At 44.3% G+C, this 21,974-nt stretch overlaps 1 protein-coding gene across 2 annotated transcripts in view; it reads right to left on the bottom strand.

Moving 5' to 3' along the window:
* EPHX2 (epoxide hydrolase 2) overlaps nt 1–21,974 on the bottom strand; it is a 62,136-nt gene that overhangs the window by 5,108 nt on the left and 35,054 nt on the right. For both annotated transcript variants that reach the window (XM_033134259.1, XM_033134260.1), the window contains 5 exons: nt 19,440–19,551; nt 6,318–6,389; nt 3,859–3,892; nt 1,866–1,968; nt 40–109 (listed from right to left, as the gene is read on the bottom strand). In XM_033134259.1, the coding sequence (XP_032990150.1) occupies nt 40–109; nt 1,866–1,968; nt 3,859–3,892; nt 6,318–6,389; nt 19,440–19,551 (391 nt within the window). The remainder of the gene's footprint in view (nt 1–39; nt 110–1,865; nt 1,969–3,858; nt 3,893–6,317; nt 6,390–19,439; nt 19,552–21,974) is intronic.

The raw sequence follows: 21,974 nt of genomic DNA, 5'->3' as shown, positions 1-21,974 counted from the left end.
CTCACAGGGGGAAGGGAGCAACACCGAGCTGACGCTCACCTTCCTTCCCACGCTTTTGCAGCTCCACTTCCAGTTCTTGTCTATGTTTCGATACCAGTTTAGGGGACCCCTGGGGAATAAAAGGAGGAAAGCTTTTATTAGATGATTATGCTACAGACCCCACCAGGAAGCTGCTCTGCACAGAGCCAGTCTTCCCAGGAAGAGCAAAGTTTCTGCAGGGGGAAGGGAAGAGCCCAGGAGTCTAGACTGTAGCCTGGCACAATCCTAGTGAGCACAAGTGCTCTTGGAGAGGGCTGACAGCGTCCGAAGTGGGCTTCTGGGCACACACAGGACTCTCCAGGGGATCCCAGGACTGTAGCATAAGACAGTGGGGATCTTGGTTAACACCTGTGCCATCCAGAGGCCACTCCCCTTCCCCAGAAACCCACTGAAAAGGGACCCCAGAAGGTGGTGCAAAGGTGCCTCCTCCTAATGGGACACCAGGTGGTGCAGAGGCGTTTCCTTCAGGACAGGTAAGAGTGGCTCAAGGACTGTTGGTGTCCTGGGGCCCTGGAGGCTCCCCGGGGGCTCCAGGTCCTGGAAACCCCTTGGACAAGCCATGTGTCCTTTTGGGACTTTTGATTTTCCCTCCTGTACAAGGAAGGGGAGGGAGCAGATTATCTCTACGCTCCCTTCCAAAGTAAATCTATCCCCAAATCTAACACTCCTAAATTGCGTCCTCCTTAAAAATTAATTAACTAAAAAAAAAAAAAAAAAAAAAAGCAGCAGCATAGGGAATGCAGGGAAGAGTTGTAGGTTGTGGTACAGGAAATACTGGAGTGTAAAGGGCTGCTGCCGCAGGTGTTCACGGCCAAGGCTGTAGTGTCCTGGACTTCTGGGGCTGTGCTGACAAAGGCAGTGCCCTTTGGGTTGGCGTGAAGGATGGAGGTGCACAGAGAGAGGCATAAGGGAGGAGGAGGAGAACAGAAGTGTGGACGGAAGTGTGCAAGGCCCTTGAAGAAACCACGAGCTTCAAAGATCTGCAATGTTTCGATATTTGAAGGGACATGCGGAAAAGGGGCTGTTGGGGCAATTCTTTGTGTTTCCAGGGCAGGGGCTCTCAACTTCCGCACAAAACAGATCTGAGAAAAAGGAATGAAGTACGGACACATACGACAACACAGGCGAGCCTTGAGAACGTTATGCTAAGGCGAAGGAGCTAGGGACAGAGGGCCACGTATTATATATTCCATTTATGCGAGATATCCAGAACAGGCAAATCCATGCAGACAGAAAGCAGACTGGTGATTGCCTAGGACTAGGGGGCCGAGGGGAAGGACTGCTAAAGCAAAAGGAGTTTCTTTTTGGGGTGATGAAAACGTTCTAAAATGGAATGTGGTCAGGACTGCACAGCTCCGTGGATAGACTAAAAACTGTTAAACTGTACACTTCCAGGGGGTGAATTCTATAGTGTGTGAGTTAGAGCTCCATAAAATTGTTATAAAAAGAGAAAGAATAGACCTGAGAGGTCTTTAAATCCCCTGAACACATATGCAATTTTTGACTTCCTGGGTTTTTTTTTTTTTTTTTCCCCTGAAGAAAGAGCTCAGAACTGTCATCTAATTCTCCCAGGGGTCATGAGTGAATAGAGATTAAAAACGTCTGCTCTGAGCATAAGGCAGAGCGAGGTGACCTATCCCAAATGAGAGTAGGCACAGAATCGGGAAGTGGTGAGCCTCCCAATACTGGAGGCATTTAAGAAGAGGCTAGCCAGACATTCATGGGGGCTGTGGTGGAGGGGAACTGGCCTTGCCCTGCACCCTGAGAGCACAAGAGCCCCTTTGCTGACCTTCTCTCTTCTGCGTTTGGGGCACCATTCTGTTTACCTGAAACCAGACTTCTTGAACTGCTGCACGTAGAACTGGATGTCCTCCTCCGTCAGGAGCTTGCTGGGGCTGGGATTTTCTGGTGTCCTCACAAGTAATCCTCCTGCAAAAAGCCACTTGTTTCCTCTCCTAGGCCCGGGCCAGGTGTAACTGGCCTTCTCAATTGAGGTTAAATTTCTAATTGCCTCTCACGTCCCAGGCACTCCTTCATTCATTGTCTCTTTTCCACGATGAGCCCGTCTCTTCCCAAGCTCCAAGTCTGTGCTGTCTCTGTTGTTCTAGAACCCAATGGTATCCCACACTGAGGACTCAACTTCCACGACAAACTCTAGGACTGACGATACCCCTCCTCTCCTTCAAAAAATTACAACTCAGTTTGAGGATGACACCTGTCTTCCAAGCCCTGCCAGCTCTCCAGCTCTCCCCCTCCCCTAGACTAAACCTTTCCGAAACAGCTGAAGGAATCATGTCTCTCATTAGATATCTCTACTGAGAATCGTGGAATTTTCACAAGTGCGTGCTCTGAGTTTCCTCTCAGCCTGGAAGAAAACCCAGGACAGGGAGCACGCACACTATTGCTTGCTGCACGCTCACGGACCCACCCATGGTGTCCTTGGAGTGCAGTCTTATCTTGTTTTCAGGGATGTACACTGTGTCCCGGCAGGCCCCAGTCCTGTGGAGGGTGACCTTGTGCCAATGACTGACAGCCCAGGGACCACTGCCGTCGCACAGGGGACAGCCCCAAGGCCTGGGAACACTGCTGCTTGAACAGAGCTGCCTCACCATTTTCACGCTCTTGAAGCCTGGGAGGTACGGGAGCTGAGTGATGTGGACTTTCGTGAGATACATCACAGGCACATGTGATCAGGGTGCTGCAGGATGACGCAACAGTGAGCCGCTCTGGAGGCCAGAGCTCTCCACTGCCTCTGTACCTCAGGCAGAACCCCACCTGCTCTCCCTCCCTGAATTACTGCCATCTGCCGCCCCAAGAGACCATGGGCTCCCTGACTCTGCTTCGTGTGTATGGATATCTGTTCCTGCCTCACACCACAGATGTGTTCAAATTGCCTGAGAAATGGAGAGACGAAGAGTGACTGTGTAAATGAGTAAAGGAATGCAGGGAGGAAAGGAGGGAGGGAAGGGAGAGGTAGTCTTGACCAGTGCGAGGAGAATGGCCTTTCGAGTCAGAGTTTAACTCCAGCCTGGCTACTTTGGATACGCCCCCTAACTCTCTGAGCCCCGTTTTCCTCACCTATAGAATAGAGATAATAATGGCATTTTTTAGGGATGTTATGAGGATTATAAATAATATATCTAAAGGTGGCCAGGTCAGCCTTTGATGCACACAGTAGGTGCTCAAATGGTAGCGATCATCGTTACTAACAAAAATACAAGTGAATCATGGCAAGACCACAGTGCTGGGGCAAAAGTAAGGTTCTGTGGGAACAGTGCTGGATCTAGAAGCCACGGGATGGGCTCCAAACTGCTCTGAGCTCTCACTGCTCATTTGTATCCAACAGCAGGAGACAGAACAAATGTGTTCTTCCTGTGACGGAACTGGAAATGATCGGAACATGGAGCTGGGATGGAGGAGAGGCCAGTGGACTGTGACAGAGGAGACCTGGTCTGCGGTCTAGCCGGACTCCCTGCACCAGGGCATCCTGCGGAGGTCAGTTCCTATCTTGGCTCTTGGTCCGTATCAGTAGACAATAGGACTGTTCTGATGAGCTCTAAGATTCTTCCTGGCTCTTACTGTTTAAGATCTTGAATCCAAAAGTCCCTGGAGGAAAGGACCTTGAGGTTGTGTGGTCAGCCCAGGGCTATGGTGGGTGCTAGTCACCTGCAAGGACCCTTATTAAGCAAGTCACAGTTCAGAGCTAGCAGGTGACTACTTTTGACTAGAGGGGGCCAGATGGAGAAACACTCATTGAACATTCGGCCAGTTCCTCTCACGGTCCGCCTATCTACCTTCCCTCCTAAGAGCATCTCTTACCAGCTTCACGAACATTTTTCGTGCTGAGAAAAACCTGTAGGGGGAAAGTTAGAAATGATGTCATGGGTGAAGTACTTATGCTGGAACAAGTCATCTGAAAACTCTCTCCTAGCAAAAGACCTACGCATGCCATCAGACTATACAAACATACTCAACTCCCAAGAGAGGGAGGACGTCCTCAGGGGTCAAAGCAGAGGCATCCAACAACCAAAGCTCTGGGCCAAGGCTGCCCCCTGGGCCCTTGCAGGTCTGGGTAATGTAAGAACTTGGGTGTATCAACCAGTGAGAACAAGAGATGAGATCTCAGGTCTATGGTGGATGGGAAGTTAAAAATGAGATCCTTCCCACCCCTCCACAGGAAATCCAATACATCCGTGGTCCTCAGTTAAACGGCAGACTAGAAAAAAATCTACCCATCATGACAGAGAGATGTCAAAGGAGTTGGTCCCTTTAGTTTGGTACTAAGAGAAAACCAAGAAAAGCTCACTTAGAAATTCATATCTACAAGCCTGCCTTCACAGTGTTTGGGTTTTAACTTACACTATTTGTGTGATCTGAAAACCTCCAAGATACAAAGTAAACAACAACAACAACAACAACAACAACAACAACAACAAAGTGAGCCAGGGCTGGTAACACCACCAGGATGCTCGGCAAAGCAGCCAATGCGAAACCACAGAAGGTCATTTCATGAATCCCAGGTGAAGCAGATTGGTACAGAGTAAGCACTGCTGAAGATGAGGTCACAAACCAAAATTACAAAACTCTCTCCCCCCCCACCCCCCACCCACCAAGGTTCCATTGTAAGACTAGAGACAGCAAACATACAAACAGTAAAATAAGACTCTCCAAGAATATCAAATAATAGAACTTTCAGAGAGAGAGAGAGAGAGAGAGAGAGAGAGAGAGAGAGAAAGGAGTATGCTTAAAATGATTAAATACATAAAACAAGGAACTGAAGAACAAGAATGGAACAAGAGATCAGAATAATTTAAAAAACAACCAAATACAACTTTCTTAAATAAAAAAACTGTCCATTGAAATTAAAAAAAAAACAAACACAACAAAACAAAACTTCAACGATGGTTTAACTGCAGATTAGACACCATTAAAAGACCAGTAAGAGGGCAGGTAGACCGGAGGCCAATTTCTCATAAGCAATGACAGAAGCTTCTAAGAGAAAATAATTGTCAACCTAGAATTCCATCCTTGAACTAGTCTTCAAGACCGAAAGCCAAATAAAGATATTTTCAGGCCCCGCAAAGTATGAGTTTACTAACAGACTCGCGAGAACTATGAAGAAGGTCCTTCAGGAAGAAACCAATTGAACTCACTGTAAAAGAGTGCGATGCTACAAACGACCAGCAAAGACACCGGCAAACATGAGAGTCTAAGCAGGCACTGCCTTTATGAAGCCGTTAGTGACTACTAACACCTAGGACAGGAGGGTGGGGTTTACAGGGACAAAGAATCTAAGCAACTTTGGTTGTCCAAGAAAGCAGTTAGAAGTAGCAACTGATTTTGGACTTTGATAAACAATTACGAAGTCGGACAATTAAGTTCACAAACTCATCCTAGAAAAAGTGCTACATACCTCATTGCTGAATATCACTATGGTCACCTTCCAAATCCTCCCCTTAGGAAGCGATGCACTGACACCAGGGCTTAGTCCACCCTCCAAAGCAATTTTGGAACTCTTTTTCTGGAATGGCCATCAGAGTTGTGATCGTATTACCCTTGATGTCCTGAACGTCATCAAAATGTCTTCCTTTCAATATTTCCTTTATCTTTGGGTAAAGAAAGAAGTCATTGGGGGCCAGATCAGGTGAGTAGGGAGGGTGTTCCAATATAGTGATTTGTTTACTGGCTAAAAACTCCCTCACAGACAGTGTCCTGTGATCTGGTGCGTTGTCGCGATGCAAGAGCCATGAATTGTTGGCGAAAAGTTCAGGTCGTCTAACTTTTACACACAGCCTTTTCGGCACGTCCAAATAGTAAACTTGGTTAACTGTTTGTCCAGTTGGTACAAACTCATAATGAATAATCCCTCTGGTATCAAAAAAGGTTAGCAACGCCGTTGCCACAAGTTTGCAAACTTAATTGTCAGGCCTCGTATGTATATTAACATGGTAATGTAATAATGGTATAATTTCTAAACCGTCACTATTATAAACATTCTTTGATTTTAGTTTCAAAGTCCTACTGGTGTGTGGCAGCAAGGATGTGACCTTTCCCCACTAATGCGGAGACCAGCAGAGTGAGGACCCCAATCACCCTGACTACAGAAGTCACAGGAAAGAAGGCCACTTGCTCATTCCTAGATCCTGCGACACCCCCGTTCCCCCCACTGTTCTCCTAGGGGGGCCGTCCAGAGACCTTCACACCTCGGCAGCCCCCGCAACCTGCATCCTCAGCCCCCTCCCACTCTGCTGCCCCTCGCGCCCCTCACCTCACCTCACCTCATCACTTGCTCTGAAGAAGGCTTTGAAAGTCCGATTCAGGTTCTGCTCCAGTTCAGCCTCAGCCACCCCCTAAAACAATCAAGAAAGAAAAATGACCGATCTGACCGGAAGCAAGAAGCCCCCAACCTCTGCTTATCCAGCCCAAGTTCCATTAGAACTGCATTCATTTAAACGTTCATACTGAAATACACTTTTTCTCTTTTAAGGTTCGAATAAAGCACAAGATGCTAACAGTGGTCTCCCCCTGGGAGGTAGGTTTATGGATGGTGCTTTTCTTTTCTCTTTCTTTTCTGTTTTTCAACATTCCGACAATTACTTGTAATAATCCTTTTTAGGGAATAGGGGAGGGCTGGTGCAGCAATAGGATAGGGGCTGAAGGGTGGTGAGAAGCCAGGTGGAAAAGCCAAAAGCTGTTCCATTCATGCATCTCATTTTGTTGCTTCAAAACCAACTCCTTTGATTTAAGCCTAAATTATTCTAGACTAGCAGACTGCCCAAGGATTGTCTCCCTAAGGACTGGACAGCAAGATTGCCTTGCTAATTCTCAGGTCTTTCTGCCTCCTGAGAGCATTTAATTGCCTCATGTACACATAGTTCTTTGGCCATTTCCAGGAAAGCTGGGCTAAGAGAGGCTAACATATAAAACAAGGACTGGATGTGGACTGAAGTAAAGTGGCTGAGTTACTGATACGTAGTAAGGGCTGGGGAAGAGATTCTTGCTGGAAACGCAGGGTCTGTATCCCTCATCTCCCCACCCCCTTACTTCTTACCCAAATCATCCATTCATCCATCCTGGAGCCTTTCCAGACACCAAGAACAGGGGGGCAGGTGGCAAGGGTCTTTAGAGCCATCGGTGGATCCTAATCTACTGGCTCGGGTCTCCTGGGTCCATGATTTGTAGGATATAAAAGGAAAATGTTACCCCAATCTGTCTTTTCCAGGAACTGAAAGCCCTTGGACCTGAAAGCTGTTACAGAAAACAGCGTAAAGAAAGTCAGCTGCCCCTGAGGCACAGATCCACCAGGGGAAACTACTCGGAAATAATAAAGATCCTCCCCCAACACAGTCCCTGAGGGGACAAGTGTTATGGAAAGGGACTGAGTAAGAGTGTGGCAGTGTGTCTTAGTCCATTCAGGCTGCCATCACAGATCCATAAATTGTGTAGCTCATAAACACAGACATTTATTTCTCACATTCTGGAGGCTGGGAAGTCCAAGGTCAAGGCACCAGCAGATTCGGTGTCCGGGGAGAGAAAGCCCACTTCCTGGTTCACAGATAGCGTCTTCTCGCTGTGTGCTCACAGGGTAGATGGGTTCAAGGAGCCCTCTGGGGTCTCTTTTATAAGGGCACTCATTCCATTTATGAGGCCTCCATCCTCACGACCCAATCCTCTCCCAAAGGGCCACCCCTAGTACCGTCACATCAGGGGTGAGGATCTCAGTACATGAATGTGCAGGCCCGAGGGGGTGTGGACACAAACATTCAGTCTGTACCAAAGCGCCAACCTATTTCTTTCTCCACCTTTCCAACTGCTCCCCTGAACGTACCCAGGTAACAACTAAATTGGATGGCAGGATGTTTTCTGAATGGGTGTCCTACTTTCCACCTCCCTGGCTCAACATAGTGTCACTTCCACCAAGAACACCTACTTCCCTCAGGGTGGCCTTCACAGCCTGTCCCAAACCCCGCCTTCTCCATGGATTCCTGCCTTTCCCCATCACGACGAAATCACTCTCCTCTTCTTGGATCCCACAGAGCCTGTAAGGTGCTCTCCTTGGAGCACGCTGAGAGCAGGGAAGCACCCACTCATCTTATTCCTGGATCGAGTAGAGGCTGACTATGTTCTTTCTGCTTCTCCTAGAAATGTTCCCAGAGAGGAGGGTCCAAGAAGCCAGGTCTATCAAGCATTCCAGTGACCAGCGGCCCCTCCGTCCTTGCACGCTTTAAGAGGTCCCTCTATACGGCACTCCATGAGCGCTCTGGATCTACAAGACGGAAAAGAAATATTTCCATCTCGCAGGAAAGGAAGTATTTCTCATCCGGCAGTGCTGGATCTGCGGTTTGAGATTTTTCTGAGGAAAGCGATGTTGGTGTGTTCATTACAACCCCCTGACATGTGGAAGCTTCAATTATGATGGAGAATGAATCATGGCCCTCTGCTAAGTGATGAACGCCCAGGCAGAAACAGCCTTGGAAGGAAGTACATCTTAAGTGATCGATGAAAGCCGCGTCAGCCCTGCATGTCACCATGGGTCATCACGCTTATTTATGGAGAGCAGTCCCCATCCCAGAAACTAAAGCTGCTCATGAGCTCAGGGGGGTATCTCAGTGTGTGCAGGAATCTCCACAGAGGCCCAGAGGTCTGGACAGGACTTCAGCATTCACATGGTCCTTAAAAGAGCAAACGAATGCCGAAACGGTCAATAAACAAATCAAAGGGGGCAGACAGGTAAGTAAGTCTGTCCACCCACATGAAAAGCACATCAGGTCAACAGGGAGAATGAGGACACAGGTGAGCACCAGAAAGGCGAGAAGCTAATACTGTTTGTATTCTGGTTGTGTGCCCAGCTGATACCATCTGACTGTGATTTATAAAAGGTGATGTCCTATTTTTTTAGGGAAAAAATTGATAGATTTTATTGTATTAAATGAAAAAACAAAAACTAAAGAATCCCAAACTTAAAGGTATCAAGAAATTAACCGACAAAAGATATACGTAATTCACACAGATAAACTGTAAGTAAAAATGTACAAAAATATTATACCAAATCAGAAATTAAAGAATATCATAATTTTAATTCTAATAGGAATTAAATAATAATTGTGATAGGAAATAAAACCAAGGAAATAAGATAATGCTCCAATTTAGAATTTTATTAGAAATCTGTGCTATATTGCTGTAATTTTAGAAAGAACAGAAAATGACCCAGTCTTTTACTCAAAAAGGGATATTTAACAGTCACATATAAATGTATAACCCTGAAAAACCTGGAAGAATGTGTAAGGAATTAACAGTTACCTCTGGAGTGTACGATAGGAAGTTATGAATTTTCTTTTTATAATCAAAGAAAAAAAGTTTAATATAGATTCAAGATTCACATTATAGTAAGTGATAAAATATCCTTCTCTTGATAAGAGTTCACCTTTGGCATTTTTTCTATTTAACTTATCCTGCTATCTTTTTTCTAGGCACTTCTATTACTTTTCCCCCCACCTTTTTGTTTATGGTTACACTGACAGATTCCCTCTCTCATCCCAGTTGTTTAAAAAGTTTACTCATACATAAGTAGGACCATTATCATTAAAAATTTTAATACACGCTTTAACTTGACCAGTATCTCGGTAGTATCTATAACCTTCCTTTCCCCTCATCCCCAAGTATACTGTTAGCTGTCCATCTTCCTTGGTAGAAATGTGGCATTTTATTTTCCAATTTTCCTAATAAATAAATAAATATTTATTTTTCTGTTTCAGGTGTGCAAAACAATGTGTTAGACATTTACACCCATCATAAAGTGGTAACTCCCCTCCCCCAATCTACTACCCCTCTGACATCGTATATAGCTGTTACAATTGCACTGAGTCTATTCCCTGTGCTGTACTCCACATCCTGTGACTATAGGTATATGTTAAGTTATAGTTGACATTCGGTATTATTCAGCTTCAGCTTCATGTGTACAGCGCAGTGGTCAGGCATCTACCCCGTCCATGAAGCAGTCTCCCTAATGAGACATGTGCCCATCTGACACTCTACAAAATCTTTACAACATAATTGATTATATTCCCCAAACTGTCTTTCATATCCTGGTGGCAATATTGTGGCTACCAATTTGTACTTTCTAATCCCCTCACCTTCTCCCTCATCCCCACTCCTCTCCCGTCTAGCAACCATCAGTTTTTTTCTCTGTATCTCTGAGACTATTTCTGTTTAGTTTCCTCATTTATTCTGTTCTTTAGATTCCCACATATAAGTGAGATCAAACGGTATTTGACTTTCTCCATCTGACTTATTTCACTTAGCATAATATTCTCTAGGTCCATCCATATTGTTGCAAATGGTAAGATTTCATTCTTTATGGCCGCGTAATACTCCATTGTACAAATGTACCACAGTTTCTTAATCCAGTCATCTACTGATGGGCATTTCGGTTGTTTCCATGTCTTGGCTATTGTGAATAGTGCTGCAATCAACACAGGGGTGCATATATTTTTTCGAATTAGCATTTTGGAATTCTCTGGATAGATACCCAACAGTGGAATTGCTGGGTCATAAGAAATATGTTCTATTTCTGTGAAAAATGTCACTGGTAGTTTGATAGAAATTGCGTTGATCTATATGTTGCCTTAGTTAATATGGGCATTTTACTTATATTAATTCTTCTTATCCATGAGCATGGTATGTGTTTCCATTAATTTGTATCTTCTTTAATTTCTCTCTTCAGTGTCTTATAATTTTCCGAGTACAGGTCTTTTACTTGTTTGGTTAAACTTATTCCTAAGTATTTTATTGTTTTTGAAGCAATTGTAAATGGGATTGCTTTCCTAATTACTCCTTCTGAGAGTTTATTATTGGTACATAGAAATGCAACTGATTTCTTTTGTATCCTGCTACTTTACTAAATTCATGTATCAGTTCTGACAGTTTTTCAGTGGAGTCTTTGGGGTTCTATATATATAGCATCATGTTATCTGCTTATAATGACAATTTTACTTTCTCCTTTCCAATTTGGATGTCTTTTCTTTTTTTTTTTGTCTAACTGCTGGGGCTAGAACTTCCAGAACTACGTAGAATAAAAGTGGTGAAAGTGGGCAATCTTACCTTGTTACTGATCTTAAGGGGAATGGTTTTAGCTTTTCCCCACTGAGTATGATGTTAGCTGGGGGTTTATCATATATAGCCTTTCTTATGTTATGATCCCTCTATTCCCACTTTGCTAATTGTTTTTATCATAAATGGCTGCTGGACTTTGTCAAATGCTTTTTCTGCATCTACTGATATGACCATAGATTTTTATTTTTCATTTTGTTAATGTGGTGTATCACATCAATTGATTTGCGGATACTGAACCAACCTTGCATACCAGGAATGAATCTCACTTGATCGTGGTGTATGATCTTTTCAATGTATTGCTGAATTTGGTTTGCTAATATTTTGTTGAGGATTTTTGCATCTATGTTCATTAGGGACATCGGCCTGTAGTTTTCTTTTTCTTTTTGTAATGTCTTTGTCTGGTTTTGCCATCAGGGTGATAGTGGCCTTGTAAAAAGAGTTTGGGAGCCTTCCCTCCTCCTGGGTTTTTTGCAATAGTTTGAGGACAGATGATGATTCTTTTTTGCATGTTTGGTAAAATTCACCTGTAAAGCCCTCTGGTCCAGGGCTTTCATTTATTGGGAGCTTGTTGATTACTGATTCAATTTCCCTGATAGTAATCAGTCTATTCAGATTTTCTGTTTCTTCTTGATTTAGCCTTGAAAGGTTGTATGCTTCTAGAAAATTATCCATTTCTTCCAGATTAATTTGTTGGTCTTTAGTTGTTTGTAGGTGATGCCCTATTTTTAAAGTCCTATACAAGTTTCCTGTCTGCCCAGGTGTATGGGGCTCTTTCCTTTTTTTCCAACACTACCCATTTAAGAAAACAAAAATAAAATGCCAAGAGTTTCTTCCATGGAAGGCACAGAAACAAAAATCACGATAGCTACAGACTAGTGAGTAAAATAGTCCACTGTGGCACTTTCTTTTCAAATGTATTATTCAGCCGTAAAAAAAACACCAAAATCATGTTCCTCAGTAGAGGACAGGTTAAATAAATCATGGTCCATCTATATTATAAAGCACCAAGCAACCATGAAAAGGAATGAGGTAAATCTGTATGTACTGAGGGAAAAATCTGTCTAAGATCTATTAAGTAAAAAAGCAAAATGATTTAATTTATATTAAAAATTATATATACACTCATGTACACACACACACACACACACACACACACACAGGCTGCTAAGAAGAGGAACCAGTGTTGGGAGGTGGAAGAAGGCAGGGTTAACAGGATATACTAGACATGGTCTGATTTGGGGGACACAGGACTATGAAACACCACCAGACTGAGTGAGGATGTGAAAAATCCTAAGCTTTGAAAAATGGAACATGTCTTGCTGAAATTACTCAGCCTATTCTCTTTGTCTTTGCTGCCCAGAGCCGCTGACTCCTTCTCACTTTCTTACTATCACAATTAATATATAAATACGAAGCCTATTATCCCTTCTCTGAAGAGCAAAGAAAACCCCACCTTTTAATATTACTTTCCACTAGACTTGGCAAATTCTCAGGACAAGACAGTAAACATGTGGGCTAAGGGTTCAGAGAGCTGGCGTGTCGGGCTGAATCTAAACCTGGAGCTTGTGTAAGCAACACCCGGAGTGCTCAGCAAACTGGAGCAAGAGGCAAGAGGGCTGGGTGCACTCGCCCAGACGGGAGCCTCCGTTACACTGAAGGCGTCTGGACCGACCGTGAGCACTGAGGGCTCATTCCTCCTGGCTTGAGAGCAGTGGGGCCGGGTTGAGAGGGGAAAGGCAGCAAGGCTCTCAACACCCACCCTGAAGCAGAGTGGCCAAATAAGTTTTATTTCTTGGCCTGAGTTCAGCTTACATTTGCAGCTATTGACTATTTGAAGACCAGCCAACTAAACTCTTTTTTCAGATGTGGAAACCGAGGGCCAGAGACAGACAGGGACTACCCCACTCATGAGTGGGTAGCAGACATGCTGGCAGGACCCCTGTGAACGGTTGCTCTTTAAGACTCAGCTCTGTACCTAGGTATCCTGTCCACCCTCAGCTGGCTGGATTCATCCCAGCCAGGTTCTGGGGTTCCTTTCAGTGGCCAGATCACTGATTTGAATCCCTAATATTCCCGTCAAGAGGCTTTGTTCTTAAGAACAAAACCATCCCCAAACTCTTGGCAGGTTTTAAACCTAGCTGTTACCACAGAACAATAGAGGTACTGATTTTCCCACAATGGTTGTACCAACCTTTGAAACCAAAAAACTTTGTCCCACTAGGGCTGCAATTAGTACGAGTCCTTCCCCTGAGGTCACTTTTTCAATCAGGACTTTGAAACTATCCTGGTTTGCATATTCTCTGCTGGAATGTGCTAGGTACACGGAATAAAGTCCAAGCTCCCTCCCAGGGTGGCATAAGGGGAGACACATAGGCTCTGAAGTCAAACAAGACCAGGTCAACATGTTGATCTAGTCCTATACCGGGGGCCAGGGAGCCCATCAGAGCCTCGATTGGCTCAGCTGAAAGGACGGGAGAGACGTCCTAGGGCTGGTATGAATAGAACTGATTGGCACATGGCACGCCAAAAGAGCAGTTGTTGCAACCCACGTGTCCATGGACAGATGAATGACCAAACAAAATGTGGTCGACACATACAGTGGAATGTTCTTTAGTCTTAAAGAGGAAGACTATTCTGACACGTGCTATACCGTGAATGAAACTTGAGGACATTCTGCTGAGTGAAATAAGCCAGACACAAAAGGACAACCACTGTGTGATTCCAGTCACATGAGAGACCTAGAGTAGTCAAAATTAGAGACAGGAAGTAAGTAGAATGGGGGCTGCCGGGAGCTGGAGGGAGGAGGACATGGGGAGTTAGTGTTTAAGGGGCACAGATTTTTAGTTCTACAAGATGAAAAGAGTTCTAGAGACGGATGGTGGTGACGGTTGCACAATAAGGTAAATGTACTTAATGTCCCTGAACTATACACTTAAAATGGTTAAAATGGTAAATGTTATGTGTATTTTACAATGTGAAAAATAATAGTGAAAAATTATTTTACTGAGCTAAATCCCATTGATACTTTAAATACAAATTTGATCAAAATACGAAATGTAGTGAAACTATTACTATCCCGTTGCCATCTCCTATAATTACATTAATACTGTTACTGAAGGTCTGGCTGTTCCCCACAGGAAAGCCAAAACTCGAGAGATGAGGTTGGTGGAAAGAAAAGCAGGTTTATTGAAAACGCCGGCATTCTGGGAGGATGGTGGATTTCTGTCCAAAGCCCAACCCCCACTCCCAGCACGGCCAAAAGATTTTATACGCAGACAAGAAGAGGCAGACGAAAGGAAAGGGGAAAGGAAAGGGGAAGTTGGTTGGCAATCCTGGAAAAAGGCCCTTCCCAGCGGCTGGTTGGTTTCAGGGATAGGAGTGGATCTAATGCAGATGTAAAAACTTCTTTAAATCAGTGTCCTGGAGTGAACCAGGGTCATTGAGCCTGGTATGTAAAAAGCCTGGAGTAAACAGAACCACTGAAACTGTCATGCATAGTAAATGTATAGTAAGCACAGTTACTAAGGTTTGGCTAGAGAAGAGAAAGCAAAGCAGAGAAAAACTTTCAAAAAGTCCCAAGTTAACCGACACTGTTAAATCAAATCGCACTAGAGGTTTAAATCTCAAAATAGAAGATATAGTGTCACCGTTGTTACAGTACAACTTTCAAAAAAGCAGTATTTCTCAAAGTACTCGTAGAGTTTGGAGACATTTGGGATGCCCTGAGGTCCTTTCAGAGAATCCAACACAGAACATTGTCATAATAACATTGGCCTGATATATGTCCTTCTCACGCTCATGTTCTTGTAAGCATCATGGAAGTTTCCAGAGGTTCCATAACGGTGGCACTATATTTTCTATTTTGAGATTTGGGCCTCTGGTGTAATTTAACAAGTGTAATTTAGCTTAGGACTTGCTGAAAGTTTTTTTTTCCCCCTCTTTCTTTTCTTTGCCTCCCTCCTACCAACCCTTAGTGATTCGATTTACTATACATGTACTATGCATACCAGTTTCCATGGTTCTATTTACTTCAGCTTCAGAATGCCAGGCCTGGTGACTTGGGAGGCTTTTGCGTCCATATGGGATCCACTTCTGGCTCCAACTTCAATATACATAATGTTAAATTTACATAACATATCGAATGTTGCAATAACCACTTTAACCACACCTACCCCACCCCAACAGACAGGGCCGAACACAACAGAAGATTCCACTACAGGCCAAAGCAATTTACATCCTGGTTAGAAAATATAAAACTTCAGATGAAACCAAGACTGAAGGCAGTAGTCTCCAGGAGACCTTGACCAGCTCACTTTCCTTTACTTTAATAAATCTTCCTTCTGTCTTTCTACCTGCCTTGTGAGTGCTTTCACAACCCAAGAGCGAGCAGCCGTAACACATATGTGCTATTTCAACAGACTGAATGCAGAAGCCGCGAAAGCCCCAGATGTCTCTATCAAGTCAGGCATAAATGGGGGTAGAAAAACGTAAAACAATGCTATTCTCACTAAATTGTTTAAGGAAAATAAAGTTTTTAAAAGTAAAAATGTTATTCAGAATTTCAATTTCTAGTATGGTAAATGTCCCCTCTCTGAGGAACAAATAGATATAGATATAATCCACATTAACTAAAACTTTTTGAAGTCCTTAATAATTTTTAAGAGTGTAAAAGTAAAAGGGGCCTGGGAGCAGAAAGTCAGAGAATCACTGCACTAGAGAAAACCTACAGTAGCGAGACAGTCAAATCCCCCCAGGATCTGCTCCAGCAATCCTTGCCTGGAACAGGTTGCTTAGGGGTCTCTAGTTCATTGAGAAGGATGGCTGTCTGCCCATCACTGCCTGGAAAGGGGCTGCATTAGCCCCTCCCCTGGGGCTGCGGTGGTCGGTGGTTCTCAAGGTATGGCTCCAGAACCAGCAGCATCAGCATTACCTAAGAGTTTGTTAGAAATGCGAATCCTTGGGCCCCGACAAAACCTGCTGTATTGGGACTCTGGGACTGGGGTCCAGCGATCTGTGTTTTAACTACCCTTCCATTCTGATGCACGCTGACGGCTGAGGATCACTAGAGAATCACAGAAATTGATTTGGAGTCACAGAACATGAGCTGTCAGAGCTGGGAGGACCTCCTCGGGCTGTATAATGTGCATGAGTCACTTGGGGGACCTTGTTTAAAGTGCGGATTCTTGTTGGGTAGATTGCAAAGGGCCTGTAAGTCTGGATTTCCAGCAAACTCCCAGGAGGTGCTGGTGCTGCTGCTCCCCACACCTCACCTGAAGCACCAAGCCCATCCAGGCCAGCAGCGCTCAGCCTTTACTGCATTTTCAAAGTTCCGATGAAAGTTAGGGACTCTTTCCTTGGAAAAATTTGTGCATACGTTGAATTCTGTGAGCAATTTCAAGATGTTCCAGACCTTCTGAAAATCACCTTAAGGATCCCTATTTTGTCAAGAACTCGCTCATCTCCCATGATATGTATCCCTGGGGTAAGTGAGTTTTATATGCAACTTCAGGCATTTGTCCCTCAGGCTAGGATGGTCTTCTTCTCTCTCATACCCACCAAGCCCTACTCACGTTCCCAGGTCCCGCTCAAAGGCTCTCTCCTTTGGTCAAAATTAACTGTTTTCTTGTGGGCTCCCAGCGCAGGTTGTGTCTCCTTTATGCTCCCTCATTCTCCTGGTATTTGTTACCTCCTTGTCTCCCCAGGAATTGTTTAAGCCCTCAGAGGTTATTCATCTCTAGATTCCCCACTCTCCCCCAGAAACTGGCCTGTAATAGAAGGTGTATAAGTATCTGCAAGATGAGTTAATAAGTAGTAATTCTTCATAAGGAACACTAGTTAAAACATTTCTGGTGTTTAAACATGTTTGTAATGCTTAACCTCTCACATACATTACAGGGCACCTCTGTTTTGCAGCAGATAGGAATCTTCTTATAAAATGGTCAATTCAAAAGGATGAGAAAAAGGAGAGAAGATGTGGAAGAGATAAAAGCAGGCATAAAACCCCACGCCTTCCCTCTTCCTCTGGGCTGTCCACATGGGGCACTGAACAGTGGGGGCCAGAGTGTTGAGGGCCTGTTGTAACCTGTACACAGGAGTTAAGGGCTGGGTTAGAGAAGAAGGTAGAAGGGTGAGACTGACTGAGAACGGTGCATTTGAGATGACAGAGGGTCCTGTCAGGTGGGGTCCTCTGGGCGGGGGGCTCTGGGCACACAGAGACCAGTGGGAGGGGGTCGATCTGCTGGGTGGAGTCAAGCAGAGCCAAAGATTGAGAGACAGTCAGATAAGAGCTGAGAAGGACCCAAACACCAACTTCCCAGTTTTGGGTGGGACTCTGCTCCCTCCTCAATTCCCAAAGGCCAAAGCAGCTGCCACTCAAGAACCTAGAACCACCACCCACCAGATACTTCTCCAGTGTGAGTTGTACACGGGTGAAACAAACACCTGGGAAAGGGTGACAGACACCTTAGACTGAACGGGATTCCGACTTCTAGTACAGCTGAAAAAGTTCTTATGGGGCCACCTGTGATGGACGGGGTGATGAACCTACAACGATTCTCCACTACTTCTGACATCAACTACAAACCTGGGGCTTACTTTCCAGGCCTTGCACAAGGGTTCCTCCCTCTTTCCCATCCCACTCGCTCGGGTCTCATTCCAAATAGGTCAGTTTCTCACAGTCCCCACTCTTTACCCTCACTGTCTCCATCCTGTCCCCATCCTCCTGTTTCTTTCACAAGGGGCAGTGTCTCTGTGTTCCTTTACCCACTCTGTTATGGGTTGAATTATGTCTTCCCCAAATTCCCATTCAGTCCTAACCCCTCAGAATGTAACAGTGTTTGGAGATAGGGTCTTTAAAGAGGTAGTTAAAATGAGATCTTTATGGTGGACCCTAGTGAATAAGAAGAGGAGCTTCAGACACAGAGATACACACACAGAGAAGAAATGCCATGTGAGGACACAGTGAGAAGGGGGCCAACTACAAACCAAGGAGAGAGGCTTTCGAAGAAATTAACCATGCAGACCCCTTCATCTTGGACTTCTGGCCTCCAGAACTGTGAGATAATACATTTTGTTGTTTAAACCACCCAGTCCATGGTACTGTGTTATGGCAACCCTAACTGACTAATATGTCGTCTAAATCATATCCACCCTTCAAGATCAAGACGACTTCAAACTAATGAAAGACATTTCGATTTAATTCAAGCCAAAGGAAGCTCGCCGTTTCCCACACCGCAGACTGCGGAGCAGTATGGCCCCACTCATAGGAGGAGGTGATACATTGAGCATCTTTTCATGAGGTTGCCAGAGGCTTTGGTGTCTTACTGAATGAAGCAGGTAACTGCCTGAATCAAAAAGTTCCTCTTCCAAGGCACCATCTGACCAACTAAAATCGATCTTAAAGAAGAGTGCTGGTCGAATTGAAACTGGGGTGTTGTGACCCTGGCTGGTACCTCCTTTGAACAGCAGAAGGGCAAGGGTTGGGGGAGAGGTGTGGGGAGAAACTCTTGTGCACTTTATTAACTAATCTGATTCATTCTTCTCTCTGGAGTGTTAAGGAAATTTCTTTTATCCTCTCAGGAATGATCTCGATGTAGCTGGACACTGGGGTCCAGAGCCCACAAATGAATGAGTAACAGGTGCTCCCATAGATGAGGGCAGCTGGGGGGAGGACAGGCCAGACGCTGCTGCTGCTCTCAGTGAACCCCAGTGAAATGTGGCAGTGACACCCCATCACACATATCACCCGAGCTCCAGGGGGCATCTGGGGCTTTGTGGTTCATGGGGAGACACCTAGGAACCTTCTACATCATTCAAAGCACCCTTGGGGCCAGGTGCAGGGCTTTTAGGCTCTGGTGCTCTCTGTAATCACAAACCTTACTTCTCAGGAAGCCAAGATACCAGATCCCTGGCAAGAGTCAGAAACCGTGACCAATAAAAGGTGGATTCCACCAGCCTGTCCACCACAACACTAAGAGGGGACAGATCCAAACTAGTGCTCAGCCACCCACTCCAAAGTTTGGGAGAAGAAGGGAAACCCAGTTTGCCACCACTCCCACTCCTGTTCCTCTCACCAGCCTAAACACTCACACAGAAGTGTGTCATCACCTGGAAAGGACGAGCTGAGCTCCGGAGCCAGTGTCACCTGAGTTCATTTGTCAATCATTCTGACTAATGCCACAGAAAATGAAAGGGGACTAAGATAAATCAAACCAATGGAAAAGGACAGAGAAAAAGGAATGAAGAGCAATACCTTGCTGGAATCACTGCTCTCAGGGTCCCAAACTTACCGGTTCTTGGAAGTAGAGCTGGTAATCAAAAATAGGATTGGCTTTGAGTGCTTCCATTTGGGACACTTTGGGGTTTGCTGGTATGAATGGAGTATTCAAACTGGCCACTGCCCTATGGAGAGAAGAGACACCAAGACACAGACCCTGTAAGAAGACAGTCTGCAGGAACCAGAAAGGACCTTACATGTCAAACCACAGCTTAGAGTGGGAAGTGATGTGTACAAGATGTCACACGAGCAGTGTGTGGGAGAAAGGGATCACTCAAATTTCTTGACTGCAAACCCAGTGGTTTTCTTCCCCATTATACTGCAGTATTTCTCACCTACTTGCTTTAGACACACACACACATACACACACACAATATATGTCAACCTTGACTAGAATATGTGGACACTATAAGCTCTCCCTAGTTTTTAGCATTCATTGTTTTTCTTTCCTTCCTTCACTCACTGTATCTCCTCTGTGTTGAGTGTAATTCCATGCTATATACTAGGGGAGACAAAATATGAAATTAAGACTCAAGGAGCGTATTATAATTTAATAAGGGAGGATAGACAAATATATCCATGACTTTATTATGAGATAGACGGTGATATGAGCCACAAGAACAGCACAAACTACTGTGTGAGTGCAGGGAAATAAAGTGTCTGGGTTTGGGCATCATGGAAGACCTGATGAAAAAAAAGAGCATTTGAACTTGGCTTTTAAGGGTGGAAGAGAGTGGGGGAGGGGAAACGGTACCTGTAAGGGAAAGACCACGAGGTAGCATGAGGAATTTCTAGAAGGGCACAAAGCTTGTGGCTGAGTTTTATGGAGCCAGGGATCTATGTAGTCACAGGCCAATCATTTAATGGGGCATCTTGGCAAATAAAGCCAGAAAGGCAAGTGGGAGCCTGTACAAGAAGGGCCCTGAGCCGGGACTTGATGCTGCAGAAAACCATGAGGGCTTCTGAGAAGAGGTGTGAATAGATTTCAGTTGTGGTCAGGAAGTGATATATCAAGCAGTGATGTTTCACATGGATGCACAGAGGGAAACCAGAAGCAGGGAGATGGTCAGCAGACGATTGCGTTAGTCACCCTCAAGGAACTAGGATGGCAGCAATAGGGGTAAAAGAGAGGGCGGATTTGAGAGTCCACATGAAGGCAGAGTTGACAGGAGCTAACCAGGACTACAGTTAGTCTGGCCGCTCAGTAAGGGATTCTGTACCCCATTCTTACCCGAAGAAAACTTCTTCCCAGGTGAGAAATAGAGAGGAGAGAATATTTGGAAGAGATATAAAATAGATGAAATGGGATAATTAGGGTAAATGAAATCATCAGGGAAAGGAGTGGTGAGGTTTAGCCAGTGCCAACCAATAGAAATGCAAGCCACATATATAATTTTAAAGTTTCTAGTAGCCATATTAAAACAAGTAAAAAGAAATAGGTGTGGTTAATTTAAAATATTATTGAATATTTAATGTTAATTAAATATTAATTTAAAATTAAATGTTAATTTACATTCTTGTTTTAGTACTAAGTCTTTGAAATCTGAAAGGTGTTTCCACTCATAGTAATCTCAATTTGAGCTGGACACATTTCAAAAGTTCAATAGCCATTACGTTTCGGGTATAAAACGTTATATTGATGCCTATAGGTTTCTAATGTTACCATACTGAATCTATTTTGAAGCATTACTTAAATCACAAATCCAGAAATTCTAGCTTTCCCTAACTACTCTGAGAAGAATAGGGTTTTTTAATAAATCACCTTGATTTATAGTTTATTCCATAGATAAAAAAAATTGTCATCACTAAATGAGATGATAGTATTAAATGCTGCTGCCAACTGCATTAAGAGTAGAAAAAGCTAAACCTTTCAGGAGCAGAATCTCCAGAGCGATTACAGAGAGAGAGGTACAGAGAGAATATAAAAGGGTACTGCTGAGGAAACAAGTGAGGTGACCCTATATTAAATAGGTTCCCGCAGCCTATCTCAGTAGAAAGCCAAAAGCAAGGATTCAAGGAAGTATTCCACATTAAAGGTGGACTTTCTTTCGTTCATGATCTGGCTAGAAAGGTGGAGATCAGTGTTGCTAACAATATTCCTAAATAACAGATGTGCCCATGCCCCGAGATGCTATGTCCCATCATGGACAGACAACCGGGGAGGAGGGTTTCGGCTTCCTCCGCCCTCCCAGGAATGCAGTAGCAGGGCGGCTTTGATGAAAGCAGCTGCAAAAGGAACAAGCACTACCAGAACTAAGGAAGATGGGATGGAAACAGAACAATGAGAAGAGGAAATGGGAAACCAGAGCATGCTTGCATGTCTTAGATCTGATGTTATTCTGGGCACAACTTCACCTGGCGCATGTTAAATATTTTTAAATTCTCACAAAGGAGAGACAGATTAAGTTAAATAAAACAACAATAAGGTGTTTTACGTCCTTCAAAGTAAACCCTCTGGCTTGTTGCTCTATGTCCTTTTGTTCTCTTCAAGAACCATCTAATACAGTCTATGGAGTTACTTTTTGGTGAACCCAGTTCTTAAGAATCC

Source organism: Rhinolophus ferrumequinum, chromosome 18, assembly GCF_004115265.2.
Source record: "Rhinolophus ferrumequinum isolate MPI-CBG mRhiFer1 chromosome 18, mRhiFer1_v1.p, whole genome shotgun sequence".
Lineage (NCBI taxonomy): Eukaryota > Metazoa > Chordata > Mammalia > Chiroptera > Rhinolophidae > Rhinolophus > Rhinolophus ferrumequinum.
This window is presented reverse-complemented; position numbering and strand designations above follow the sequence as displayed.